Here is a 27,301-nt window from a genome sequence, read left to right as displayed (position 1 = left end):
TTGCATTGCATTTACACGTAGCCTTGGAAAACACGCCATGGCTTTGCTTACACCACGACGAAATAACCCCTCTTCTTCCAAAACCATCACAGCCTACCGTTGAATGGGTGTCCTTCTTTCCAATCAGAAGTCATAAAATTGAACAGGTGATCACATGGTGTATCTACTCGTATGCGGCTGAGGAAGAAGAGCCAACGTGGCCACAACCAATGCTAGTCAGCGTCCATGCCTTGAGGGAGGGCGGAAATTCCCTCTGCAGTCTTTTCAGCCGCATCAGTGTACATAATTTGTAATTTGAAGTGGCTGTCAACCCAGATTCATTGCTTTGTGTTCTTTTGTCTCCAGTCTCCCCAGCCACTATAGTAAATCCACTTTATCATTGCTTCCATCATGGTAACTTCCATCCCAAATACCATTTGTCTGCTATTGTGACTAACGTAGTCATATTTACAGATCGACCCTGTCGGAGCAATCGCGGCCGCCACAGCCTCAATTGATCAATCCCTCAAACTTATCCGACGAGTCTCTACAGCCATTGAGATCCATAAGAATGGCAGAAAGGAACTAGAGTTTATTTTCAATGACCTCTCTAGTATCGCTCAAGTCATAGAGCTTGTCCAAACCATTGAAGAAATCAGAACCAGAGGAGTCCTTAAAGCCTTAGCAAATATGCTAAAACATGCTGAAAAGCTAGATGATCATATCCAGCAGGTCAAAAAGAAGGGCAGCACTGGATCTTCACTTCGTCGCGCCGCTCACCACTTCATGACTGGCCCTGAGGATCTAGAACACACTAATAGAGTTGTCAATGAGCTAGCATCTCTCAAGACAACCCTCATCCTTCATATCCAAGTGGCTCATGTTGGCCTTGTTGTTCAAAATGATCGGGACACGAGTGCAAAGCCGGGTTGCACTCACATGTTGGACAGTTCGGTTCTCCATGGGGTGAATCACATTGTTGAGCAGAGACTCGGCAAGGGACAGGGGCTGAAGATAGCGGAATTCCTCCGAGACAGGAGCGCAGACAGTACGCCTTATGTCCATTATGCCACAAGGGATAGCTAACCGAATTTTATAGGTGATGGCATGATTCGCCTCACGCAAGAGGAGTATGAATGCCTCGTATTTCATAGTTTGGACGATAGTCAATGCAACCAAGAACTTGGTGCGTCATGGCCCGTTAGAACATCGTTTGGGAAGCTGATACTACACAAGGCACAATTCGCGTTGCTAATAACCAGACCTTTGATCAAGCCCTGCAAATCAACGGATTCATAACCGATGATTGGATGGAGTTTAGTCACAACCTAATTATCGAGGACAATGAGGCTCGCAACCAGTCTATTCAGGTCAATGTACCTACTAAGAGGCAGGAGTTTGCCGAGCTTTTGGCCAGCAGAAACAAAATGCTCGAAGTGATGCCGAGTTCGGCTTGGGCACCAACCCCACTGATGCCAAAGCAAAGTATCAGAAGCCTGGAATGAATTTTGATTTCTCTTGCGACTAGTTGAGTGTAGGGGTGCTAGTAAGATGATTCATTGTAGGGGCTGAGGTCTTAGCTGTAAATGCAGCAGTCTATGGTTGAGAACTTGTGGCTTGTGTCGTTCCCTAATGCCGAGATAAGCATGCGAAGGCAGCGGAAGGTCTTTTCCTTATATAGCATAATCACGGACAGCATTGTCTAAGTGATATAGGAGCAAGAGTTAATAAAACCTCCACATTATGATTCAACGATTTATGTTTAATGATGTTCACTCGATAAGCTTCATCTTTGATAGTATAAGTGTAAATACATAACTTGCTAAATTATGTCTCCTTACAATAGTAAAAGTAAAAGAAATAGAAGTAAAATATAATAATTATAAAAGCCCTTATATATTATCCATCTTAAGTTATTCTTCTTCGTTTTTATATACACGTTCTTTAAACTAAAGGGTAGGTAGCTTAAGAGATAAGATAACAGCCCTTAGCTTACGGCGGCCATAAGTAAGCGCTACGTGTTAATTCTAAATCGGGCGGAATATTGTGACGAAGTAAACACCACTTGACAGAACAAACACTCAGTAGCTTACCAGGGTCGGAAATATCTGAACTCGCACTCGCTCTCGTCAGCGCTAATGAAAAGTCCGTTCGACACTGCTAAAGTCCGATCACTCAGGAGGTCAAAACGCCGTTTTGATTGGAACGTTTTTTGTTGAGCGTGACTTGGCGACTTGGAATTATAACAATCTGACATATTCCTCAAATTAATTCCCAATCGTATCTCATTCACCTCTCTCTCCTTCAGTCAATACCTGGGAATCGAACATGGAGTCTTTCAAAGTCATTGTCGTTGGCGCTGGGCCAGTCGGCATGGTCCTGGCTCACGCGCTGCAGGTCTCCGGCATCGACTACGTGCTCGTTGAACAGCGCTCTCAAATCCCCCCTGATCCTGCTTACGGCTTGTTTCTGTGGCCTCACATTATGCGAATCTTTCACCAATTAGGTCTTCTCGAAGCCGTTTTAGCTGTCGCGCAGCCTATGATTGAAGCGGTCCACAGATCAATTGACGGCAGTGTTATACATCGCTCGAGAGGGTTTGAAGAGCTCGGCGCATTGTAAGTCTAGAGGCATGTGCTTGTGAATATTCTACTGACTACTGGAAGGTTCGGATATCCTATGGCTATTTTTAACAGAGGCGATTTTGCCTCGGCGTTGATGAGCAAGCTTGAAAACAAGAACCAACGCGTCAAGACCAACAAGCGCCTCACTAACGTCATACACCGCGACAACGGTGTAACAGTCGAATTCGCAGACGGTACCACAGAAGAGGCATCAATTGTCATTGGCTGTGACGGTGTCTGGAGTAGTGTCCGCGACCAAATGAAAGCAAAAGCACCTAAAGGTCTCTTTGACGAGAACCCCAACCCATTCCAAGCACCACACGCAGGCGTGTTTGCCAAAGCTCTATGCCCCAAGGAACTCGAGCGTGGAAGGAACATTAATGTTTATCAAGATGGATCTCATGTTCAGGTCTTTACTGGTCTGAGAGAAGCGCAGATCATTGTTTATCATCGCATTCCGACTTCGAGAACAAAGACATTCTTTGGGCAGAACGATGCTGAAGAGGCGGCCAAACCCTGGATGGATGTTCCGGTTGGAGATGGAATTACGTTTGGTGATTTGTGGAGGAACAAGATTGCTGGAGGTAGCGCAAACTTTGACGAGGGAGTACTTCCTTGGTGGCATTGGGGACGTATGGTTCTTGTTGGTGATGCTGCTCACAAGGTAAGTCGCGTAGCATATTGACTGACTTCAGGCTAACATTGGACAGATGAATCCCATCAGAGGTGCAGGAGCATGCTGTGGCATCGAAGACGCCATCGCCTTAGTAAACGGCCTCAGTCGGTTACTTCACTCCGACTCCAACCCCTCAGACCGTAAGCTCCGTCAGTCTTTTCTCGCCTATCAGTACGAGCGAGAAGCTGCTGCAAAGCTGTGGAATGACATCTCTGCGCTCAATTTGGAACTCTGCATTGGCGCCAATCAGCCCGCATTGAAAGCGCAAAGTGTTGCTGATTACAGAACGATTCCTTTAGTTGCTAATGGACCGATCCTGCAGAATATTCCGTTTGATGAGAAGATGGGCTTTGTGTCGTGGACCAGGAAGACTCGCAAGTCTGCTGATAAGACTAAAGCGCGTTTGTAGTCTGGAGGCGGCGGTCTATTAAAATTGGTAGCCATGGCGGACTGCATAGTCGATCAAGGAACTGCGAGATGAAAAAGATGAGGTTAGACATATTTAATCACTTTTATATAAACAAAACATTTATAAGGGATCTCGATGGCTCAGACCGGATGAACACGTACTACATGGTAAAACATCAGCAAAATCTCCCTCTCTTAGTATCTATAATTAGATGATGGTCAGCGATGAATCAACGTGTGGCCATCTGTGGCTTGAAAGCTCTCATTTAATAGGCTTATGTCCATTTTCATGGGTTGCACAAATCGATAGTCCGACTTGGCGCTGAGGCTCAGTGGTGATGCCTATAAATTTGGACCAACCCAAGGTCAGAAATCAGTTAAGCCACAAAAGCTGTAGAGCAGGCTGGCGGATAATCAACAAGACTTGACGGGGGAAGAAAAAAGATTCAGACCTTTTGAAGGATAAATCCCCTATGTTTAGCCCCAATCCATATCCTTTTGTTTGCCATCTTGTTGGAAAGCCCGCTATGGCTCTATTCACTACGCAAGGCTTCCTCATCAGCGCCCTTTTCTTAGGTGTAGCTCATGCAGGATCCAACAGCACTTCTGGTAATACAACCATGGTTGGGTGGGTATCCCCCGCGCCTCGAAGAAGTACCTGGGACATTATCTGGAGTTGTCTCTCGATTTTCATCGTCTGCTCCTGGAAATGTGTCCATCTCAACATCCCAACCCACGAAGAGATTCAAGGTGAATGGCATACGGTGCAAATCTGCAGGCGCCTTCCTGATATATCGATCTGGCCTAAAGCGCCTTTGCGCCGAAAATGGAGACGAAAAATTCTTTGGATGACATTCATTGCTCTCGCGCCCGAGTTTGGGGTTGCGCTGGCTACGAGGCAATATATGGACGCCCGCCGAGAATTAAAAGAGTTTACGAAAGCTCTTCCTGATGAAGTGTTAGTATTACTGAGATTGCACGAGGAGAAATCTTTTTAATTTTAATTAGGGCACAGAGATACACCATGATCCACGCCTTTTACGTTCAAATGGGCGGCATTATTATCTACGAGCCCTCGACTGAATCGGAGTCGCAATCCTTTCCTACAGGACAGAAGTCTACTCGAACCAGGCATGGAAATCGCACAGCAAAAATGGTTCGATCTCTTTGTAAGTCCCAACTATTTCCAGTTTTGTTCTACATCTGTCATGCATTCCTCTCGAAGCAAATTCCTTGAACCCAGTGGTCTAATTAACCTACAGCATACATACAGAATGAGATGCTTAGAGTTAACGAGCATGAGATAAAGGATCTAAGCAAAGCAGATGTCATCACTAAGGCGTTTGCTATCATCCAGTGCACATGGCTCGTTATGCAAAGCATTTGTCGGACAGCACAAGGGTACACCATATCTTTGTTGGAGCTGGCAACCTTGGCATTTATCTTTTGTGCCTTCATCATGCATACTTTCTGGTGGGCTAAGCCTTTTGATGTTGAATCGAGACGAATCATCATGGCAATACCGCCTAACCTCAAAGACACAGCAAGTCTAAACACTCTATCCATGGATGATCTGGTATCTCTCGATAGCGTACTGCTTCGGGAACGAATCAAGGATCTATCTAAGGGCAGCCTTTTCAATCTAGTTTTCGACACATTACAGTTCGCCAATCCCAACGCAGAACCTCAACATTTTACAAATTATCTGCCATCTATCTCGCTATACATCGCCTCGACTACATTCCTTGCTATTCATTTAGCCGCCTGGAATTGGCTGTTCCCCTCAAATGTAGTCAGATCTCTCTGGAGATGGCTTAACGTTGCTACGCTCGTGAGTTCGTTTACACCGTTCATAGTATTTCTGTATGGCTTGAAACCCACCCTCAACCGATTGCATGGAAACATAATTGTTTTGGTGTGGGTAATAGGTGCATTGGCTTACTTCATATCAAGATTAGTGGTTCTTGGTTTGACGTTTTATTGCCTGTCATCGATGCCGGAGAGTACATATGCCACTTTGGACTGGCTGTCGTGGGTCCCGCATTTCTCATAGGACCTAACGTTAAATGGAGAGAGGCTCGATGCAGGCAATGATTGCGCGGCCAAAACCGGGAGTTATTGATAGATCATACAGCGGTTTTGTTCAATGAAAATGCCAAATAAACATGAAGCAACCTGTCATCGTGACATCCAGTCCTGCCAAGCGGAGTCATTTAACATGACGATATTCCGCCTGACGTTATCACCGCGGCAGATCAACAAACCTTGACCATAAAACACGCCAAGATCGTCAACGGACTCAAATTGCGATGCTGCCAAAAACCCCATTTTACGTGCGTATCAGATCCAATATGATACCATCTGCAGTGGCACGTGGGGACATTGGAGCAAGGGTGTTGCCTGACGGTGACTCCGTAGTCGGTTTCATATTTCCACCAACGAGTCATGTTCAATCCGGCGATTACAAAGATTCGCTATCGCCGTGAGCACAACGACCTTCCAGAAAAAGAATGCCAATGAACTTTATTCATCTCTAATTGTGATTTATGCTCGGACCGACAATAGAGTTGCATGGATGAAACTCCATCCCGCAATCGATCATAGCCGTATCTGGAGATGTTACAGGGATGCTCACAATACGAGGCACCTATTTCGAAACTATGCAGGGGACCATAGTTTCAAGATATGGTTGAACGTCATGCATATTCCCTTTTAGTATCCGATAAGACCAGTTCCCCAGTTGTTAAAGTTCAGCTGCCTCAACCTGAAGCCCTGCCAAGGCGGTTACTGCCTATGAGATGACAAGACGAACTACCCGCTTCTATTGGAGCGAGTTTTGTGTTCCGGTTACGTTTTGGTAATTCATTAGAGTTCAACTGCCGACTATAGTAATTTTGGAGTATAATATCGGCCCCCACGATTTTGCTGTATATAGTCTTGGAATGAAGGCCGATTGGGTTTCGTCTGAACCATCGACCATCTTGCAATTAACATTCATTTTATTCGCTGCTGGTCACGCACAGTCTTTTCTTATCATTTTTGAGAAGTCATTCTTTCAACATGTCTCTTTTCGCAACAGCGTTGCTGTCTCTTTCTTTTTCCACGGTCGTTTCTGCGATTCCGTTGGTTGAGCGTCAGGATAATGTGACGGCTCCGGAACCGGCTCCGGCTGACCCTGGGGTTGACTGCTCCCCGTCGTCGTCTACTGGTCTGAAGCCAGAATGCTGGAAGGCCTGTGAGTAAATAATAGTGCGGTGGGAAAGAATGACGCTAATGAGGGTAGTGGACATGGAGAAGTACATCAATGACTGGGTCACTGAGAATGGAACCAAGGCCAACTGCGACGAACTCGGTTTCGCGCAGTGCTACCTTCAGTTCAACGTAAGCTCACATAACACTATGATGGATGCAAAAGGCTTATGGAATAGGGCTTCACTGGTCTTACCTGCAACTTGATCACCAGCGACACCTGCCCTCCCTTCAACACCAAGGATGTTTCCAAGTATGACTCCAACCAACAATTCTACGTACGTCATCCATCTCCCTCGACAGCACCAAACTGACAGGGTTAGGCCCTCTGGAACATCTACACCGTCTATCAATTCTTCAACCAATACTCCCGCGCTCTCAGCAACGGCGCCTCCCTCGCCGGCCAAACCATCGACGCCATCGTCGCAAAGGTTGCTCCTCCCGTCGAAGCCAACACGCCCACCAGCGGCCTCATGAACATCCTCGGCTCCACCCTCGGCATTGTCTCCCTCTTCACTGGTCTTGTCCCCGGTGACGCTGGTGTCGGTGTTGGTTTCATCCGTGCTGGTCTCGGTGCTGCGTTTGATCTCTCCGGCAAGCTCGGCGAGACTTTGACAAAGACTCAGACTGCGAACGACCGATTCCTTCAGCTCGGTGATATCGGCTCTGGACTCGCTAAGCTTGTTGAGGCTTATCAGAACAACCTTCTTGAGACTGTTAAGCTTGTGCAGGGCGATCATACTATCTTCATCGCTGCTTGCCAGGATGGTGGATTCTCTCAGCGTGTTACTACCTCTCTTACCATCCAGGCCAGTACTCTCTATCGCCAACTCCAACTATTCATCCTTTCCAGCGCCCTCAAGGCCAATGGCATCGTCTCGGCCAAGAGCACTGGCCTCAATGCTCAGACTCGTGCTACTGACACCGGCGGCGCCATCTCCTGCGATGCCCTTGACCCGGCCGGTAACTGCAACCAGTGGTGGATCGATGGTGCCGACACTTATGCTCTCCACAACCCCAATGACTGGCGAAACAACCAGATTGAGCTCACCAAGGCTATTGTCGATGAGGGCTGGGCTACTCTTGCTGATGTCTTCAAGGTTGAGGACTGTGCTGGCAAGGAGCCTACCTTCAACGGCAAGGAGCTTGGCGTTACTTGCCTCGTAAGTCAAAATAGATTGCCTAATGGATTATACACGCTAATGATCTGGTTAGGCTACCCACAACTGGTGCGAGTGGAACTACCAGGACTCTCCTGGGCTGTCTCGTGAGGAGCCTCAGTGGAAGAACTGCGACAACGACGACAAGTGGGGGACTCTCTGCGGAAGCTTCCAGAGCGGACTCGAGAGTAAGTCTTTCCTGTAACTGATTCGTGCGTGAAAGTGAGACTAACATTTTCTGAACCAGTCCCCGAGTCTTATCTCGGACCTCTTCTCAACAGCGACCAGACCTGGTGCAAGCGATAAATTTCGCACACAGCGACTTAACATTGTGGTCGAAGAGCAGTATTGCAGTTGCCACAGAGCTCCCTTGAATGCTCTCTTCAAGTTCTGCTTATAGCTAGGGTCATGAGTTGAGTAGCGTTCACTGGGGGATCCTTGTACTATGACTTGGAAGCCGACTAGATGGAGAGGAAGTTGGGTTGGAGTTAGCTAGATATTTCGTAATGCAGTTTGGTCAATCACGTTCCTGAAGCTTAATTGTATCAAACGTTCGATAATATGACATATCCAAACCTGTCATAGGTTGACAAGGAAGCCAAGCCCACTTTGACCTTAGGCTACTGATGGGTGTTTTTGATAGTGCTATCCTGAGCTGAGAGACCTAAGCGTGACAGTTGACGCTTGCATCGAAATTGTTTTACCCCAAGTTTCACAAGGCTCTAGTAAGTAGATGCATCATACTCAAGTATAGAACTGAGAACCGCATAAGTTAGCATATTTGCAAGTCCTAAAGGTTAAGTGTAGGATGGACCGTAGTAAAGATGACATATATATGTTCAGTTATCTAAGTAATAATATACAAAGCAGGGAGAAAAGGCGACAAAGTGTGATGTCTAGGTTCCAACCAGCTGACTAAAGAAGGTGATACACACTTGCTACCAGAGCAATAACAAGCCGATAGAAACATCTAGCACTTGCCAGCCTTGGTAGGCTCACACTCGCCGTTGGACTTGTCGCAACCGTTGTAACCTTGGCACTGGGTCTTGGGGTAGCAGTTGTTGGAGTAGGTGGCCTATAGTATTTGATCAGCATTGCACATCTGGAGCATATGACAAGATAGTTTACCTTGTCACCGAGGTTGGTGTTGATGCCAATGAGCTCACCGCCGTTGACAGCAGTGACGCCCTCCATGTGAACGGATCGCTTGCACTTGGAGTTACCCTTGCAGTTACCGCAAGATCTGTAGACCTTGCCATAGTCGTTGGCATCTAAAGAAGTCAGTTTGAGATCAAATAACAGAGACTGTTGACTTACAGAAGTTGACAATGTTGACGTGGCCGCATCCATTATGCTGGATAATTTTATCGGCAGCCTTATAAGCACCGCCACCAATAATGTTGGCAGTTCCACTACCCTTGATAGAGATAGCATCCTCACAAACATCCTCAAACCAGACAAACTCAAGGTTACAAGCACCAAGACAGTGAACACCCTCCTTCTGGTTCGCACCGATGACAACGTTACGAAGAGTAGCGCCGTCTTCGAGAACGAACACAGCGTCCTTCTCGCCGCCTTCGCTCTGGCCGGAGCACTTGACGCCGCGGTCGTAGCGAACCCACTTTGCGTCGAAGACTTGGCCCTTCTTGAGGTACTGAGGGGCGCTGAGAGACTTGGTGCCCGTGGCTTTCGGAACGCCGCCGGTGTAGCCAAGGCAGGCCATGGCGGCGGGGAGGGTGGTGAGGAGGGTGAGAAGGCTGGAGGCGTGCATTTTGGCGGTTGGGAGAGTGGTGAGTGGTGAGTTGAAGAGAAGCCGGTCAACGGTTGATGAGTGGTGAAGATAGAAGCGAATGTCGATACAGAGAGATGAAAGCGAGCTGGTGGGAAAGAAATAACTAAAGAGGAACTAGCTATCGTTCTTATAGATGCTCTCTCTGCTGCTTCGCGATCAATCCGACCGAGTACGATCCATCCACGCCATCCCAACACCATGGTTCTCAGCAAGTCACCCACCAATTCTAATTCGCCTATCATCCTCCCCCATCTCCATCAATCAGAACAAACAGCATCATCCGCTTTACAAAAATAAAATAAGGTGTCCAGCTCCTTGTTTCAGGACGATCTATTTCCTCCACTTAGGTGACGGACAGCACAGCGCTGATAGGCTAGTCAAAGCTGACATCCCGGTCAAGTGTTTAGGGATGCGCGTATTGGACTTAAGCTTATTTCGGGTCCGGACGACTTAACCGCTTTCAAGTCATGATGCCCGGATATGGAGACTGTGTTGGTGAGATGACAGTTAAAATCCGGGATTTTGTGGAGTGCTTGCATTGAGTTGTTTCGAATCATTTGATAAGCTTATTGGAGCGGGAGGCCCTCACGGAGATGACTGCGGATATGATTGGTGGTGAAATTTGTTGTTCTTCTGGTACCGATAGTGCGACTTCCGATACGAGGCGGAAGACTGGCTCCCGTGATGCTTTCAGAAGGCCAAACACTGGAGATTATATTCGGTAACCCTTTTGCCGAATGATGAACATGAGATGAAAGTACGGAATTACGTAGCCATGAGAGATATCCCCGATTCAGAGAGCACTGCCCAAGTCCTAGACCCAGCCGTGGTAGGGCGGCCTATAGAATTCTGTGTTCACGACTTTCGATAAAATCGAGACAGTTTCTGATCTAGGACCCGGACTGAAGAGCGGACCGTACCGGAGAATTTGCTTCGAAAATCTCATCGCTACGTATTAGATCGGGGAATAACTCACACTAATATGACCTAAGAATGCCTCGATCGCGCTACCAAGCGCCCAGGACGCTCCTCTATGGCGTCAAGGCTACGCCCGAAGATGCATTTACCAGAAGATACACCTATTACGATACAAAGATCTGAGTCAGAAATGCACCGCTTACCCGGTTTGCCGCATTACTCATAATGAGGCTTACACGGCTCCATCTCATTCGTGGATGGAGATCATCTGGGCAGGTCTGGAGAGCTGCTTCGGCGAATGAGCGCCATGGTTGCGCCACAGCGTTCCAGTGCCTGACTCTTGCACCGGACCTTTGATCGGTGTGACCTCAAAGTCAGCTGCCTGCGAGGACATAACGGAACGATAGCTCGTCCTCTACGATTTTACAACAACAAATCTGTGATCTTAGATCTTTCTGGCTTCTGTAAGCCAAATCATTGGTACCATGGCACTCTTACGCATGAATCCGACACCTGTTCACCAAGTTCATCCGTATATCCGGATCATACTACTCGCCACTCTCCTAAACTGCGCGTTGACAATCCTCTTTTTCTCTCATCTCATTTTCTTTCCAGCACTTTCTAGCTCACATCTGCCGCTCGAAACATTCAGATCATCAGTCAAGCATGTTTTGCGACCGTTGGTGAGCGGGCCAGATATATCGGAGTCATGCATCGAAGGACACCGAGAAACCCTTGCCTCGGGATACACCATCGAGTTCAAATGTAACATGTATCGACAGGGAGTTAGATATGATGAGGTGTCTTCGTATGATGAGTGCGCAGCTATCTGCAAGTCACTGGACATCGATGTATGCTCATACCATCCACCATCCAAACGATGCGTTGTATCCAACCTTCATGGAAGAGATATTCCTCGAGAAGGTGTCTATTACATGACCAAAGTTAACGAAGACGAGAGCGAGGACGTCGATTCTTTCGACAATGATGACCCGTTCGAAGAGGCGGCAGCTCAAGAAAGAGCCGACTTCCTTTATCGCATCGCTCTCCTCGAAGCCGAATTGAATGTTTGTCGCGCTGGAAATAATCCGCCAACTCCTCCTTTATGTGGCGTTCAAGGCGTCGCTATCCACGGCTGCATCGACATGATAAGAGCTTCCACTGTTGACGCCTGCAAAGCGATTTGTCTCGCCAATCCATCATGTCAAGCTTACTCTGCGTCCGATGAACCGGGAGATTGGTGTTATATCTTTGACAAACCGCACGAGGGACTGACGGCAGATTATCACCGCCACTTGCATACATATGATCGCGACTGTTAGAAGTCTTTTGTTAAGAGATATATAGAGACGGAATCGATTATCGGTGTCGGAAAGCTCTAGCCGAAACCGCAGCCGACATCCGCGGAATCGAATCGGAACGATGGCATCGTGGTGGAGCACGGCAGTCAAAGCTTGGGCAGTGACTAGCGAAAACCCCGCAGTATAATAGACGGAGGACACTCAATTGACCAATTCCTTCTGGAAAAATTCTGTCCCCAAGAACGCAGTGTAGGAAGGGTAATCTCGATATCATGTCAGCCTCGGATTCAGTTGTCTACCACTACCTCGCCATCGGCAAGCTTGGCCGTGGTGAGGTTGTCAAGTAGGTGGCTCTGATCCCTTGCTCGCTGTGGATATACGTCGGGCAGCTACTAACGTTTGCGGTCAGGCTGTTTATGATTGACGCAGGCATCAAATTTGAAGAGCGCTTGTATGCCCGTGATGCTACTTGGCCGGAGACGAAGGAGAAGCTGAAGAAGCAGGGCCTTACTCGCACCGGACAACTTCCTTCGGTCGAGTACAAGGGCAAGGTCCTTACTGGGGTCAGTCACCATCTACCGATCGGGAAAACATGACTGAAACTGACTTGATGTGGGTAGCACGTCCCCATCCTCCGATATCTCTCGCGAGAACTTGGCGCATACGACGGCACAACCAATGACGACAAGTACTTGGTTGATCTCGTGTCAGATATCTACGTCGACTGGAGAGTAAGTCATGAATGAATCTTTCATAGGATGACGCTGACTGGGAATTAGGTTCAATGGGTGGCCAACCTGAAGGGCCTTAACCCTGATTACAAGGAAAAGGATGCTCCTCCGTACTATGAGCTCCTTGGTCAATACTACGCCGAGCGTGAGGGACCATATCTTCTCGGAGATACCGTCAGCTACGCCGACTTTGCTGTCTACGTCTCCCTTGACAACGACATTCGAACAAAAACACTTCCGGTATGATTTAGAATTGTTAAGCGAGTGATGGCCAATCTGACATGCGATACATAGGAAACCCTCCCCGAGTCCATCGTCAAGTTCCGAAATGCGTTCGAGGCTCGACCCAACATTGCCGATTACATCAAGCAGGGCTAAAACATAGACAATCGATAGATAAAAATGCCAATATTGCTGCCTTGCACCCTTCTCTGCAAATTGAACTCGTGAAGTTCTTAAAGACCGTAAGAGCCTAAGTAGGCTAGCATGACTTCATAACCCGCTGTGGCATTAGTCGAAAGAGTGAGACCATGACCTGTACTGGGCTGCAAGTGTACTCCGATATGAGACGCTGCGGGATTAAGACTCATAAGCATATCCATATCATAGGTGTTGTTGCAATCACCATCGCAAAATGGGTAGTCATTCTCGCCGATGAAGTACTAGTGGATCTATCAGCCCAGAACCCATAACACAATTGATGTAGATAACTCACCTGGAGGGGACCCTTGAATTCAGTGGCAGGCTGTCCAACCAGCCCAGAGGACAATTCTCCAACTGTGCCCGTCTGCTTAATCTTCTCAGCATACTCAAGGGCCTCGACCTCGAAGGATCCCTTCTTGAGGAAGATTTGCTGGATGCTGCTCAGACTTGCCTGCACGGCATATCCAGCAGGACGATCGCTGAAGCGCTTCGGGTCATGCTGTCGCGCAAACTCAAAGCCGAAGGTGTTAGCCCCAACCTTGCCACTTTGGTTATTGGGAAGGAAGCCAGTCAGGATAGCACCGTCGCTGAGATTCCCATGGAGTGATAGAAGACCACTTGTCGTGGCGGAACCAAAAGAATGTCCTATGTGAACGACCTTCTTGGGCTTGTAATCGTAAAAAGCCTTCTGGGGACGTTTGCCGGTAACCTTGGATGATTTGAGAAGGTTTCCATCTCTAGCAAGAACAGTGAGTTCTTTCAGGATTGCGACTTGTAGTCCAAGCTGGACGTCGTTATATCCGTCGGCCTTGGTGGATTTGCCAGTTCCGAGACGATCGTACGTAAGGACGGAGTAGCCCCTCGCCAGAGCCGCGTCAACATAGGAATACTCCTGAGGCTTGAGTTCAGGGTCCCAGTATCTGTTATTGAAGTCAACGATAGATTGATCGGCATAATTATGGGCACGACTTACCGCTTGTCGAAACCAAGACCATGGGTGGCGATCTGCAAGATATCCGACTTTTCTCCATCGGTGGGAATGCAGAGTTGAGCGCTGATAGAATAAGTCCCGTGGACGGGATGGAGTTCAGTGCTCCTGTTGGCGTGCGACCAAGTCGAAGTGTCCCAGACAAAGTCTACGAGGTCGATGTTGCTTTCGACTTTGACGGAGTTGTAACGGGTGTTGTTGGCTGAAGCCGTCACGGGAACTTGGAGTTGAACACAGTTCTTAGCGTGTCCTGTAGGCGTTGCGAGTGCAGGCAAAAGGGCTGAGAGCCCAGCCATGAGTCTAGTGACTTTATGCATAGTTGCGGATTCGTGAGTGTGTTGGTGAGAAGCCTGAAGTATATACTCAGTGACGAGGTCTAACATATTGCAAATGTTGTTCTTTTATAGGTGTTCAAGACTGTCATAATCCCCAAGATACGTCATCTTAATCTTTAGCGACGGCTACTGCGATTTGGAATAACTACTGAGCCATGCGCTAAATACGGCGTATTCCAGCGTATAGTAGGCGTAAGTCAGGCGCATCTTCACCTTGAAGCTTACACATGCAGCTCTGCCCCACTGGACTCGCTGTGCATGACAGGACCGGGATATCCGGGGAATAAGATGACGTCCCTGTCTCCCACCGACTTTGGAAGGAGAAACCGAAATGGATGAGATGTAAAAACGAAAATAAATCTCGTAAATTAAATAAGACGGATCAGATGACGAAACACCCTGTGACTATGATCTTGCCTCAAGCTCTCTTCTCCGCCCTCTTCATCTCAACACCAAATGCCTTTGACTTAATACTAACAGCCTTCCCATCCCTTCCATACTTGAACTCAAAGTGGTCCATTGAAAGGCCATTGTAAATAAAGCGATCGAGCATGTGCCAAGTAATGCACGTCACATCCTTGACCTTAGTTAGACCTTCAATCATCTCAGCCTCATTATCACTGAGTGTCGGGAACACTGCTCTCCATGCGGCGCAAGACTCATTCTCAATACCAGTTGGGTACAGTCGAACACTCTTAATACCTGAATCAGTTGTATCGTTGTACCTTCCAGGCTGGAAGCGATTCAAGTTGGGCAAAACGTCGAAGTCTCGGGCAGTCCAGTTACTCAGCACCAGACCAGGCCCTTCATCCGAAGAGAGGGTAAGCGTAGATCCCGTTTTCTCGTCGACGTAAACTCCTGAGAATCGAGCCTTGGCTTCATCCCGAGCTGCCATGTCCATGGCAGGAACCAGTGCCTCTACAATATTAAGAGTCGCTAGTTGTGCCCAAACACTGGAAACCTCTGGTCCCGCACCAAGGACAGACACAGCAAGGCCAGTGTCAGGAACCATGGCCATACCGGATTGATAGCCGCTTAGCGTACCGCCCTTGGTGTATAAATCGATAATGCGACCGTCGGAAGTCAGGTTATCGACACGATAGATCTCCCAAGGCGATCCGACGGACGCACTCCACGTTGATGTAAAAGTGTTTGGTTTGAGCCAGCGACGGGTGTTTGATGGAGAAAGAGCTTTGTCCTTCAGAATACTGGTCACGAAGGAGAGCATATCGCCTGTGCTAGAGCCTATCGCGCCGGCACTTGATTGTGTTAGTGAGGATGTGACTTTGGGGAGGATACACTTGCGGAGCAAAGATTCTGATATCAGCGTCCCAGTCAGCGCTTCCAGCAGGAATGAACATGTTTTTCGAGTTCTCTGGGACGATACCGGAGTATGTTTGCTTGAGACCTAGGGGTTTAAGAACCAGATCGTTGATAGCAGCGTTAAAGGGCTTCTTTGATGCTGCCTCGATGACAAGACCGACGAGACTGATTCCTGCATTGGAGTAGACTGGCGATTGGCTAGGTTGGTATACGGGAGGACGGTACGATTTGAAAATGTTGAGGAAGTCTATCATAGTTAGTCGTGTTGGGATATGTTGCAACTTGTAACTTACCTTTTCGGGTGCAGACTGGCACTCCTGGGAGACCTTTGCAAGATGGGATCTTGTTATTCTTGGACAGCTTCGGGAGGCCAAGAGCTTCCCAGTCGAAGGGGAAAGCAGAAATATCAGTCGTCACTGCCGCCATTAGCACCTACTGTTTTGCGATTATCGGGTTCACTTACTATCTCCGCCAAGGCCAGACAGATGTGCCGCAGCGTCGCCGACAGTGACGTCGTCCCAGTGGATAACATCTAGCTCATCGCCGGAATGAGAGCCTTCGCCGTGAGCAAGTTCTGGAATCCAGCGAGTCACAGGATCATTCATGCTCAACACCTTATCCTCTGCCAGACGCAAAGCCGCAAGAACTGTGAACACCTTGGAAATGCTTCCAAGACGATAGACAATACTGGAATTGATTTTCTCCACACCTACCATCGGATTCATGGTTGAAGGCGTGTAGTGGAAGTCAAGCAACCGGTCATCCTCGTAAATGGACTTGACGCCAACAGAGACACCAGATAGATTGAAGCCTGCGGTTTGCCCCTTCAGAACAGTAGTAATGGTGTCAACGGCATATTGCACGGCGGGATGCTGACTCGCTTGCCTCGGCGCAGGCAAAACAGGACCATAAGGTGGACAATATCGTGGCGTAGCGTCAACGACTTGCTGAAACCCAACGATGAGAGTAAGGAGAGTAGATAAAGACTTAGAGAACAACATCGTGAACGATTGCCCTAGAGGAAGGAGTAGCTGTGACAGTGAGTCAAGCGTCATTTCTAGAGATACCGTAGGCTCTATTTATTATCTCCATGATATTACGTAGATAGGTTTGTCACGGCTGGAATTCCGTTCAGTGGATTTTAGTGAGCACAGCTCCTGAAAAGACCGAGCTGGCCCACTTCCGAAGGATCTAGCGTGCCATTCTTACAGGGATGTATCAACCAATGGCACAGCCCCCAAGACCGAGATTAGCTAACAGTTTCATGACAGCACGAATTACATTGTATTTCTCGAACAGGTCTACTCTGGCAGAAGCACATTCTTATACCACGTATCCCAATACCTCCCATCCGCCCAAAAGTCCTTCCTTGGACCTCTAGTCTCATCACTCAGCATGCCTCCTAGATCTAGACATTTGCATAGTTGGACTTTTGCGAAGTGAGCTGGACTTCCAGCGCCTTTATCTAGGGTTATACTTTCGTATCGTCGATCCAAGTAATCTTGCACCAGACATAGATGAACTCTCTGAATCTCAGGAATATCTGTAGAGGGAGAACCCATGTGAGACTCGCTGAAGGTGGAGGACAAGCTATCCAGCGTGTTCTCTTCAGCTGCGATGACAACTTCTAGTATCTGAGCCTCGATAGCACCGCACCATGGACCTTCTCTCCCACTCTTCTTAAGGAGATCCAATGCTTGTCTTCGCCAGAATGAGTTTCTGTACTTTAGCGTCGCGAAGAAGAGAGGCTGAATGATGCCCATTTCTGGTGTAAACATTGACAAGGAATTTGAAGACTTGTCGCTAGATCGGATGTCAAGGATTGCCTTGGCTGATGCGATGATCTCTTGAAATTCTAGAGCGTAGCTATCAAAAGCTGTCTCGAAGGGTTGAAGAGTATTGGAGACGTATATCAGTGCGGCGTAGCATTGCATTCGAAGGACGACTAGCTGTTCGTTCTGCGGATCTGAGATGCTGTATTGAAGGTCGAGCTGATTGGATAATAGCCATTGTTGCAGGTTTCCTCGACATCTCCCCTGCTCAATCAATAGATCGGAAGGGATCTGAGAAGGATGAGCGTATTTGTAGGGTAATGCTGATGAGATAAAACGATAGCTGGCGTGTAGTATGGAGTATAATGCTCGATCTGGAGGCATCAAGGCCGGACTTGGTTTGTTTGACTCGCCAGTTAATGGCACGTCAAAACTAGTAGCGTATGTCACTGAATGGAGATTGAGCTTCTCAAACAAAGTCGCTAGCCCAACATCATCAATCGAAGAGTTTGCGCTACTGTTCCCGCGTGCGGCCATCACTGCTAAAGCACCTTGGAGGTGCATGTATCCCCTGTCACTTCGCTGCTGCAGAGTCTCAGTGAAAGCCATAAGCAGACATGCGACCATACAGGGCAAAAACCCGTGCCGAAGATTCGAAACTTCGTTTTGAGCTAGCCTCAGTGCTTGATGGTAATGTCGTGTCGTTGCCAATCTCTCCCAAGATCTAAGCATATGCTCATCATAGGAAGCGCCGAATGCAGCGGCCGCAGCTTGCACGACTGGTATTGAATGGATCATCTGTGGTACTGCATAACTCCAGAATGATATCTCAGATTGACTCTTGGCGCGACGTGGTCCTTGAGTGAGAACTGTGCAGGTGAGATAGACATAACGGTCGAGAGAGGACGTCGGGCTGCGAGGGGGAGTACGGGTAGATAGAAGTGCTGCTTCCGCTGCTCTCAGTGACGGACCTGGTGGTGCCCCAATTGGGTAGCCAAGGCATGAGACCTTAGAGAACAGACAGCGTCGACACGATGGCTTTGTCTCATCGCATTTGACTCTTCTTTTCCTAGATCTGTCAGCATTGCATCCTACTCTCTTGGAAGAGTCTTCGTACTTGCAAGTCAGGCAGCCGAACTTTGACTGTTTGACATTGGTTCGCGTTCGCTTTGTACCCTGGCTTATTCCTGTGTTCTCCATGGTTGCATAGTCTACGAATGGTAGTACGGCTGACAGGACAGGTATGAGGGGCAGAAATCACGCAATTATGATGTTCCGGCGCATAGACTCACGCGAGTACCCCTGTTGATTACTAGATACATAAGATGATATATTTTTAGCTACTCCTGCTTGAGTTGCGGATCTCTTTTTCCAAGATATTTTATACAATGTACTTCCCTCAACGTTGTTGGCGAGGCTCTTTTACTCTCGGCGATCTCGTCGGCATTTCAGCTTGCTAGCCCCTGCTGTTGTAGCTTTGCGATGGTAGGTAATATGTGAACGCTAGGACTTCTGGCCCAGGTCATTTGAGGGCAGGTGATACAAAAAACCTACACTAAGTGAGTGCCAGTTCAAATAGTGCCAAGTGAGACTTAGATATCACACCTGAATGAGAGTTTTGATGATTCGTCATATGTATATAGTGGTGCGATTGGTAAGGTCATGTGGGCGATGAATGAAATTGAGAGAATGCCTCAAGGGTGAGTAAATCGGCATTGTAAATCCAAGCGACTGTTACTTGTGCTTCAAGAAAACAATAGATTAAATATATGTAGAAGTGATTGATGCTGAAGTAAGTAGGACTTGGAATTTAGATGGGTCCAAGTATCCGGATTTGAGGCAGCCTATACGATGTCGTAGCACGGCTACACATAGTTGTAGCGTCAACTCCGGGCTTCACCAGCATCAAATGGGTACCACATGTCCAAAAGTCCGCATAGCCATCAAGGTCGCTGAACTTGCACTTGAGCTGATAGAACCCATCGAGCACAATCTCGCAGTCCAAAGGAGACAAGCCATTATCCAGCCCCTCTGCCTCATCCATGACAACAACCAACCTGATATCATTCACGGCAGAACACATGGCCGTTTTTCCAGCCTGGGCGCCATTGCCAATCTTCAGTTTGCCAGAGCCGGGATCTAGTATGAACAGCAGATTCGAGCCGACATCGGAGGTGAAGTCGAGGTAGGATGTACCGGGAGTTGAAGTATCTGAGAGCTTGGTGTAGCCCGCGCCGCGTACCAACTCCACAGCGGGATCATAACTACCGACTCCGAAGAGATAGATTGATTGGACGGCTTCGGACACTTGGGTGGTAGTGCTGGCCTCGGCGGTAGTAGCTGTACTGTCAGCAACAGCAGTAGCAGTGGTAGTGCTTATGACAGGCTCGGTGGTAGTGGTTTCGACCACAGCTGTAGTAGCGGTGCCGATTAGAGCTGTAGTGGTGGTTTCAATCGAAGAAGTTGCTGTAGTAGTTTCGACAGTGATACTTATCTCAACCTCGGTTGAGCTTGCGTCAGTAGAGACGCTGTATCTTGCCTCTGTCGTCGCGGTTACATGTGTCGCGGTCTCGCTTCCAAGAGAGCTGGTAGCGCTCTGACTGGGCAATACTCCAGCACTAGAGGAGGAAGCAGGGCGACAAGGTCCAGCAATGGCCACGCTAGCGGCCAAGACGAGGGCAGTCCTAGCGAAGATGTTTCGCGAAACCATTGTATAACGAATGACCAGAGATAAGTCAAGAAAGACCTGCAAAGAGGATAAACGAGAAAAGAAATATTAAGGAACTTTGTTCTCTTAAATGATTGTAAAATTTTAAAATGCCCCTTTTGCTTGTTGACTTGTCTTAGGGCCGATCTTGTTAGTGCAGATCTAGTTGAGGCTATTGATGGTGGCGTCGATCTAATCCATTAAATTATAGAGAGTGGCTGATGATGGTAATTACCCTGAAGGCACTAACTGCGCTATTGAGACTTAAAAGACCAATAGCCAGAGCTTAAACGTTAAGTCCTCTAGATCAGCTTTGTGACGACCATAGGTCTCTCAACGACACTGGCCACGGAAATGCAACTGGCCGTGGAGAACAGCCATGGTAGAAACACAACCCGTGTATCCAGCGCCTCGTATATAACCGAGGGACTTGTGCGAGACCCTTCCCATGATCGTAATCGACCTCCAGCGAGACATGTTTATTTAGATCATTGAGGTCAAATCCCCCACGATCAGTCTGCGCACGCTGAAAGGACGTGAAAACGTAACAGTCCTGATCACGATCAAGACTCATTTCAGAACCAGACCCACTGTCTTCGTTGTCGGGCTCTTCTGGCTGGACAAATACAGCAACACCTAGAGGCCCAGAACCAAGCAAAGTGGCGGTGCAAAGTAGTTTCCCCTGCTCTATAGCCTCTTCTACCGCATCCACCATACTGAGCAGCCATTCTTCTGCAGCCGAGGATGGCACTTCAAGGTCCATGATCTCGTACAGTCTCTGGGACAGGAGTCCGTAGTGAGGAGCCAGATCCTCCGCCAGCCACTCGAGTGGGCGCTTGGTGAATTGCCAATGCCTTTTCCTTCCGCGTGGCTGTCGACAGTTCTGAAACTGCGTCGTGATGATCTCGTCGTCCAACCGCCATAGATAGCCCTCAGTCTGTATACCGTCTTCTGTCAAAACGACATTGGCAAAGCGGCAGCTTTTATTAAAAGTAAGTTTGGCCTTTTTCCACGGAGACTTCAGTCCGTAAAAGAAATGCTCATGCAAAAATTCCGTGATGGTCATTTTTTTCGAGTCGAGCTTGTCTTCAGGATGATTTGACAATATCTCACCATTCATCAGAACAAGTGTGAGGATTGTTAGACTAAGGCTGTGCTTATCACTTTGGAGCTGGGCGCTGTTCAAGCGATTTGCGTATTGACAGCAATTGGCGATGATAGCTACCCTGTCCCACTCCCTCTCGAGGGTACGACTCGCTATGTCTTCAATAATGCTTGGAGACATTGACACAGGGGCTGAATCCTCGTCATCGGCGAGTAGAATTGTATATCGCTTGGCTTTCAATAGAACAGTATTTAGGCACGGCGGTGGCGGCTTTTGGTCAGAATAGGCCATGCAAAGTTTTGTTGCCTGTTCGTAAAGTCCTGCGGAACTGATCAAGAGCTCTCTGTCCAAGGATCCAAAATGCCGAGCCGCCTTTTCATGGTTGAGTGCTGCAGAATGCGCGATCAAAAGTTTCATCTTCATGTTGGCACGATAGTTTTCTTGGTAAGTCCATCCTCTAGAGAACCAAGTATCCGAAGTGATGTAATGGAGAAGTTGAAGTGCATCCAAAGCCCTTTCCGCAGAAGATAAAACGTAACTAGTTCCTCGTTTTGCGACAAACTTCCCAGAGAGAATATCGGTGAGTAGTTGCAGTTGGTTCGACGTACTGATGGTCAAGGATAACAGTGCCGCTGGATGTTGGCTGAGGCTATAGACCCGGTCCATTGCCTGCATACCTATCTCTTTTTCTTCTCCATCTTCTTGGATAATGCAGTGCTTATCAATCCACAGATGCTTGCATTTCACATGATCCATGTACCGTCTGATCCGGCTGAAAACCGTGTTTCTCACTGATGACGGTTCCCACTGCCATGACTGAATGTCTTGAACCAAGAACCCTCCATGCGGGATATCTATCTCTTCTGGAGAAGGCTGCCATGTGTACGAGAGAGCTACGTACTTTCTTTGTTTAAAGGCATTTATCGTGTCTAGACTCAAAGTCGGTTGTGTCGAGCTGGCATCATCCCGATCGGTGAAATATAAGCACTCGAGCTTCTCGAGGAATTCCAAAGACTTCTGTTGCGGGACGTTGGCTGCCTGAATATGGACTACTTGTGTGACAATGCTTGGGTCTCGATATCGCCTTCTGATGTCACTCAGCGGCTCAAAGAGGTCGTGGCCCAACCAGGAACTTTCGTCCGTATCCATTTGATAAATCTGTGACATTGTTCGCTGGGTAGGTGCGGAGACCAACGTCAACGCCTTGTCTTAGCGGGGATCGCGCCATATAAACCTCAAAGTTATGTCTACTATAGTTGGTAAAGAATCACAGCAAGAAATACAATTGGGCTCACATCTGCAGAGGCTGTGTAATCAGGCAGCAGTCGAGGGCCTCAATGTGAGACGCTAATGCGGATTGGGCACCAATTGTGGCTTCTGACAACCTACATGATGGTGCAGGCCATGTCAGCATCACTACTTGGTTATACACCAGGGACGTGTATATCATATTGCCATCATCCGAGACGAGACTTCGTAGGCAATGAGTTGGAGATCCTGACGCGACCACTAACTCATGTTCCATCTCCTATTAAACACCGTTTCTAGTGCCTTCAGATATCCTAGACCATCCAAAAGACTTTTACATACAAAGCCATGCTTACAGCGATCTTCTGTGTACCTTATAGCCACCCGAAGGTTACATGCACAACAGGAAGCCAAGCTATCAACACCGGAGCGAGCAATATAGTCCAAGTGATGTTTCGCAACATCAATCATGATCGTGGTAATCGTCTCCAACGCGGCTTCAGAGCTCTTTACCCATCCCTCTCTGTTAGCGCCAACTGGCAATAATCCCGCTATGGATAATATCTCGCTGTGTAAAATATGCAGTGACCTACTGTGAAGTCAGAGAGAAGATTGCAGGAGATGAATATGTTCATACCTTATTACTGTTGCGATAGTTCCACAACGCAGACCTGGCTCATGGGGCGTCTGTGTCATAAAGATAGACAGCCGCTCTTGCAAATCTTTGTCCAATTCTTGTAGCTTCAAGAGCTGTAATTCAGATTCGCCTTGCTTGGATTGATGTATCTCATGCAGGCAGCGGTCAAGCAAATAGATAGCCTGTGCTTGTCGACCGAAACTGCTCAAATTGGAAGAGCTCTGAATAGTCGAAGAAGACATGGTGCAATAAGTTGGAATATATTCACCGTTAGATTCTGTGTCAGAAGGTAAGGGTACGTCGGAGTCGGGGCAAACGGCTATGGGATTTCGACGTCCGGTATTGCTGTGCTCTAGTAAGATGAACCTGAAATGTGTGAGCGCGGTGTCAGTCACCAATCAACCACCGTCTAAATTCTAGGGAGATTCTATACCTTTCCAGGACGATGATGGACCACCACAAATTCCACTCTGACGTCGCTTGTAGTCTTGTCTCTTCTTGAGTAGCACCCAGTTTCTCATATGCAGTGTCAACATCAACAACCTGTGCCATTCTAATGCATGCAGCAATAGATATGTAAGCTGAGTCAATCTGGCCGCTGGCATACTCATAAGCCGATAAGACAACACCAGCCTGAACCAGAGCTATGCTAGCATGTGTGATGGCCTGAACTTGAGCGTACAGTGTCTTGACAGTCACATGTACTGCAGAACTATGGAGGAAAGGATCATCCAAGTCTCCACCAGACCGCAGAGTGACAAGGCATATCGAGAGCAAAAGAATAGAGACGTCAGCCCCGGGAAGCCCTTGCTCACTTAGCTCAATATGCTCATGCAGGCGCCGCGGAGCTATGATAGGTAACCACCGCTGAAAGTTGTCGAGGAATCGTTGCCCGGATTGGAGGGGAGATTGGCCGACTACTTTGTATAGGTAGTGCATATGATAAGCCATCGTTCTGTCTAGAGTGGCAGTGGAAATGGACATGGGAAATAATATAAGAGACCATGGTTTGAACGCTTCTGCTACATTTTCGCTCATTGGCGGTGTGTCGCTTTCCGTTTCGTATACGCAATCGAAACCACGTTTGAAGCAGTAAGAACAGGTAGGGAGTTCTTTGCCGCATGCCTTCTTCTTGATTCTGCATATCCGGCAAACCCGGGGTGCTCGCTGTGGTGAAGTCATGATGGACATGGGGTTTAAAGCCTCAGCGATGTCAAAATTGTCTCTTCGGCCGCCGCTACTACGGCAATAGGTTTTCGACAGACAGCGGTTAAAAGGATTAAAAATTAAGTTGGTGAAGTAGAGTCGTGATGCCCGACACGAGATCTTATGACAGTGGAGACCTGCGGCCGCCGCTTTGCCTATGTTTGGTTTAGTGCAGATGGACAAGACGATCATGTCCGGATATAAACTGGGGGATTCTTGGCAAGGAGGCTGTTTTTCGGCTACAGTGCCGAATACTTGCTCATCTCTCATCTGAAGCTTTCCACTACCTGGCAGCTATGAAAAATAGATAACACCGAGGGCTTCTATCAAGGTACTCATGAGTGATGAAAGGAGGGAGTTGAGATTCAACCCTTAAATACCATGACGATGTTGCCGGTAGCATGGAGACCAACTCTTCACTCTATCAATCGACATCATTTCAATCACCCATCTTACATTTACTTCACAGAACGGTTTGGCGGACAGAACTGCTATCTTTCCTTACTCACCATGGCAGCCAACAAGAACCAGTCAGACTCCGAGCAAAGTGTTATGACAACTGAACCATTGGCAGTTCAGGGACCGAAACCAGCCCGCCGATGGTGGCATTGGCATGAGCCTGGCGCCAGCAAAGAAGAGAAGTGGCTCATCTTCAAGTTAGACGCTGCAATTCTGACTTATACCTGCTTGGTATGAAAAACGAACTTTTAAGATTAAGTAACTTGGACTAACAAATTCGGTAAAAGACTTTTTTCGTCAAGTATCTGGATCAAACAAATGTCACGAATGCTTATGTATCTGGAATGAAAGAGGACCTGGACCTTCGTGAGTTCTGCACCACCGAAATGTTACATCTCGAGGCTAATACTCTCTTTAGACGGAAACCAGCTCAACTGGCTGACGACATACTTCAACATCGGCATTATCATCGGAGCACCGTTTTCCACTCTGATGCTAACCTTTGTTAAGCCTCGTTGGTGGCTTCCTGCTTGCACGATGGCTTGGTCGCTGTTGGTCCTAGGAATGCACAAAGCTGAGACTATCAAGACTCTTTACATCTTACGGTCAGACTCATCGAGACTAAAGGCTGGTATAAGATAGGCTGACCAATGAATCAAGATTCTTCACTGGTCTTTGCGAATCCGGTGCCATGCCTGGGTCATTTTACATTGTATGACTGTTTGCGAGATAGGAAGGAATATGCTTACCTAGACCGTCGGCAGATCGGAAGTTGGTATCGCAAGTCGGAGATTAGCAGGCGGACTACTCTTTTCTGGTTCTCCTCTGTGGGCGGGCAGATGCTCTCTGGATATATCCAGGCTGGACTGTATGATGGTCTCACAATACCTGACGAGCATAACCTCACATACCTCTCAGATATCGAAACATGAATGGTCGCCTGGGCTTAGCCGCCTGGCGCTGGCTGTTCATCCTCGACTTTTTGATCAGTGTCCCAGTTGTCATTCTTGGCCTCATCATCTGCCCCGGTAAGAGGAAGCATGTCTATCAATACCATTTGCACTTAACCTAACATATTGTTCTGCAGATGAACCAAAGGCGAAGAAAGTCTGGTGGATGTCTGAAGAGGAGAGACAAAGATGTATCGAGCGAATGGCCGACGAAGGGCGTGACGCTGAGCTTTTCCATTGGGACCGTAGGTTGATCAAAAGAGTTCTGACATCTTGGCAGCTTTATGCATTTTGTCTTGCTTGGGCGTCCGTGGCCCTCTCTTAATCAACTTGATGCATACTGCTAACTGGTCTTAGGTTCATGGAACTCACTTGCGGCGTAAACCTTCAACGATGGATGACACTATGGATCAAATCCCTGCGAGTCGACGGAAAGCCCAAATACAGCACTGAGAAAGTCAACGCCATTCCTACCGCAGTTGGATGTACAGTATGTCACTTCGATTACATGCTCGGTTCGATTGTTGACGAGTATTCTTCTAGGGCCTAGTCTGGATGCTTCTCAGTGCATTCATTGCAGATAGTTATCAGAATCGGGCTCTTCCTATCTGCATTCTAGGCTGCGTGCAGCTGTTCAGCTACATCGTGCTTCTAGTCTGGCCAGATAACGAGTCCTTCCTGATGGCGGCTTATTATCTCGCCAGTGCGTACAGCGCGCTGTCGCCGTTGATATCTGCCTGGTTGAACTCTAGTTGCGGTGGGAAGAATCAGCTGCGGGCCCTAACTACGGGGCTGATGATCTCTATTGGGTAGTGAGTTTGAACGCATTCCAACCCGTCAGCAGACTATCCGTGATGACTGACAGCCATACCTAAATAGCGCCGTTGAGACTGTTGCTCAGCAAGAGATGTTTCCTATTTCGCAGGCCCCCGAGTTTAAGCAAACGCACGGATACGCTTTTGGAATTGCGTGGATAGCTGTCATGATCATCTGGTGCTCTGTGTGTTTGCCAGTGTTCGAGCGATATCGTTCTGCTGGCCACCTGAAATCAGGAGGAGAGTTATAAGGCAATGGGTGTTTGTGAAAGGCTTGGTCTTCTGGTCATGAGGTCACTACTCAGGGCATAGAAATGGATACTGTGTAGTTAAGGCTTGGCCACTTCCAGATACTTCATTAGAAGGACCTCTCTTTGACCGGGAGTCTCTAAAAATCCGGTCCCTCAGCGATGTACTACTAAGAATACCCATGCTCCCAAATATGCTACATTGCCAGAACCGTATTTTCATAATTTTGGAGCTGTTGATTCGAGC

The 27,301-nt window shown here is 47.9% G+C and overlaps 14 protein-coding genes across 14 annotated transcripts; 7 read left to right on the top strand and 7 right to left on the bottom strand.

The window, feature by feature from the left end:
* Nucleotides 1-390: 390 nt before the first annotated feature.
* Nucleotides 391-1,484, top strand: FPRO_07074 (uncharacterized protein; the record flags this gene model as incomplete). The annotated part of the gene is made up of 4 exons (XM_031227943.1): nt 391-393; nt 454-1,027; nt 1,079-1,165; nt 1,216-1,484. The coding sequence occupies 4 exons, from the start codon at nt 391-393 to the stop codon at nt 1,482-1,484; spliced, it is 933 nt and encodes a 310-aa protein (XP_031078328.1).
* Nucleotides 1,485-2,307: 823 nt separating this feature from the next.
* On the top strand, nt 2,308-3,688 carry FPRO_07075 (uncharacterized protein; the record flags this gene model as incomplete). The annotated part of the gene is made up of 3 exons (XM_031227942.1): nt 2,308-2,597; nt 2,646-3,267; nt 3,314-3,688. 3 exons carry the CDS (start codon nt 2,308-2,310, stop codon nt 3,686-3,688), a joined length of 1,287 nt encoding a protein of 428 aa, XP_031078327.1.
* A 526-nt stretch (nt 3,689-4,214) lies between these two features.
* Nucleotides 4,215-6,207, top strand: FPRO_07076 (uncharacterized protein; the record flags this gene model as incomplete). The annotated part of the gene is made up of 4 exons (XM_031227941.1): nt 4,215-4,645; nt 4,696-4,856; nt 4,950-5,518; nt 6,106-6,207. 4 exons carry the CDS (start codon nt 4,215-4,217, stop codon nt 6,205-6,207), a joined length of 1,263 nt encoding a protein of 420 aa, XP_031078326.1.
* Nucleotides 6,208-6,747: 540 nt separating this feature from the next.
* Nucleotides 6,748-8,402, top strand: FPRO_07077 (uncharacterized protein; the record flags this gene model as incomplete). Its single annotated transcript, XM_031227939.1, has 6 exons — nt 6,748-6,922; nt 6,971-7,068; nt 7,116-7,214; nt 7,260-8,099; nt 8,152-8,284; nt 8,344-8,402. 6 exons carry the CDS (start codon nt 6,748-6,750, stop codon nt 8,400-8,402), a joined length of 1,404 nt encoding a protein of 467 aa, XP_031078325.1.
* A 664-nt stretch (nt 8,403-9,066) lies between these two features.
* Nucleotides 9,067-9,867, bottom strand: FPRO_07078 (putative pectate lyase; the record flags this gene model as incomplete). The annotated part of the gene is made up of 3 exons (XM_031227938.1): nt 9,067-9,171; nt 9,225-9,367; nt 9,414-9,867. 3 exons carry the CDS (start codon nt 9,865-9,867, stop codon nt 9,067-9,069), a joined length of 702 nt encoding a protein of 233 aa, XP_031078324.1.
* Nucleotides 9,868-11,291: 1,424 nt separating this feature from the next.
* FPRO_07079 (uncharacterized protein) lies at nt 11,292-12,128 on the top strand (the record flags this gene model as incomplete). The annotated part of the gene is made up of 1 exon (XM_031227937.1): nt 11,292-12,128. One exon carries the CDS (start codon nt 11,292-11,294, stop codon nt 12,126-12,128), a length of 837 nt encoding a protein of 278 aa, XP_031078323.1.
* Nucleotides 12,129-12,379: 251 nt separating this feature from the next.
* On the top strand, nt 12,380-13,216 carry FPRO_07080 (uncharacterized protein; the record flags this gene model as incomplete). Its single annotated transcript, XM_031227936.1, has 5 exons — nt 12,380-12,450; nt 12,517-12,670; nt 12,728-12,838; nt 12,887-13,078; nt 13,133-13,216. The coding sequence occupies 5 exons, from the start codon at nt 12,380-12,382 to the stop codon at nt 13,214-13,216; spliced, it is 612 nt and encodes a 203-aa protein (XP_031078322.1).
* Nucleotides 13,217-13,293: 77 nt separating this feature from the next.
* On the bottom strand, nt 13,294-14,566 carry FPRO_07081 (uncharacterized protein; the record flags this gene model as incomplete). Its single annotated transcript, XM_031227935.1, has 3 exons — nt 13,294-13,500; nt 13,554-14,181; nt 14,235-14,566. The coding sequence occupies 3 exons, from the start codon at nt 14,564-14,566 to the stop codon at nt 13,294-13,296; spliced, it is 1,167 nt and encodes a 388-aa protein (XP_031078321.1).
* Nucleotides 14,567-15,002: 436 nt separating this feature from the next.
* Nucleotides 15,003-16,908, bottom strand: FPRO_07082 (uncharacterized protein; the record flags this gene model as incomplete). The annotated part of the gene is made up of 4 exons (XM_031227934.1): nt 15,003-15,843; nt 15,884-16,154; nt 16,201-16,323; nt 16,371-16,908. The coding sequence occupies 4 exons, from the start codon at nt 16,906-16,908 to the stop codon at nt 15,003-15,005; spliced, it is 1,773 nt and encodes a 590-aa protein (XP_031078320.1).
* A 300-nt stretch (nt 16,909-17,208) lies between these two features.
* Nucleotides 17,209-18,879, bottom strand: FPRO_07083 (uncharacterized protein; the record flags this gene model as incomplete). Its single annotated transcript, XM_031227933.1, has 2 exons — nt 17,209-18,748; nt 18,797-18,879. 2 exons carry the CDS (start codon nt 18,877-18,879, stop codon nt 17,209-17,211), a joined length of 1,623 nt encoding a protein of 540 aa, XP_031078319.1.
* Nucleotides 18,880-19,489: 610 nt separating this feature from the next.
* Nucleotides 19,490-20,389, bottom strand: FPRO_07084 (uncharacterized protein; the record flags this gene model as incomplete). The annotated part of the gene is made up of 1 exon (XM_031227932.1): nt 19,490-20,389. One exon carries the CDS (start codon nt 20,387-20,389, stop codon nt 19,490-19,492), a length of 900 nt encoding a protein of 299 aa, XP_031078318.1.
* A 304-nt stretch (nt 20,390-20,693) lies between these two features.
* Nucleotides 20,694-22,658, bottom strand: FPRO_07085 (uncharacterized protein; the record flags this gene model as incomplete). The annotated part of the gene is made up of 1 exon (XM_031227931.1): nt 20,694-22,658. One exon carries the CDS (start codon nt 22,656-22,658, stop codon nt 20,694-20,696), a length of 1,965 nt encoding a protein of 654 aa, XP_031078317.1.
* A 124-nt stretch (nt 22,659-22,782) lies between these two features.
* FPRO_07086 (uncharacterized protein) lies at nt 22,783-24,558 on the bottom strand (the record flags this gene model as incomplete). The annotated part of the gene is made up of 4 exons (XM_031227930.1): nt 22,783-23,019; nt 23,082-23,328; nt 23,377-23,742; nt 23,810-24,558. The coding sequence occupies 4 exons, from the start codon at nt 24,556-24,558 to the stop codon at nt 22,783-22,785; spliced, it is 1,599 nt and encodes a 532-aa protein (XP_031078316.1).
* Nucleotides 24,559-25,092: 534 nt separating this feature from the next.
* On the top strand, nt 25,093-27,057 carry FPRO_07087 (uncharacterized protein; the record flags this gene model as incomplete). Its single annotated transcript, XM_031227926.1, has 10 exons — nt 25,093-25,272; nt 25,329-25,407; nt 25,460-25,646; nt 25,702-25,753; nt 25,806-25,909; nt 25,960-26,069; nt 26,129-26,297; nt 26,349-26,481; nt 26,535-26,803; nt 26,871-27,057. The coding sequence occupies 10 exons, from the start codon at nt 25,093-25,095 to the stop codon at nt 27,055-27,057; spliced, it is 1,470 nt and encodes a 489-aa protein (XP_031078315.1).
* Between the last annotated feature and the right edge of the window lie 244 nt (nt 27,058-27,301).

This window comes from Fusarium proliferatum (genome assembly GCF_900067095.1).
Source record: "Fusarium proliferatum ET1 genome assembly, contig: FPRO_scaffold003, whole genome shotgun sequence".
NCBI classification, from domain to species: domain Eukaryota; kingdom Fungi; phylum Ascomycota; class Sordariomycetes; order Hypocreales; family Nectriaceae; genus Fusarium; species Fusarium proliferatum.
Note: the sequence above shows the minus strand (reverse complement) of the source record. Positions and strands in the feature narration are given on the sequence as shown.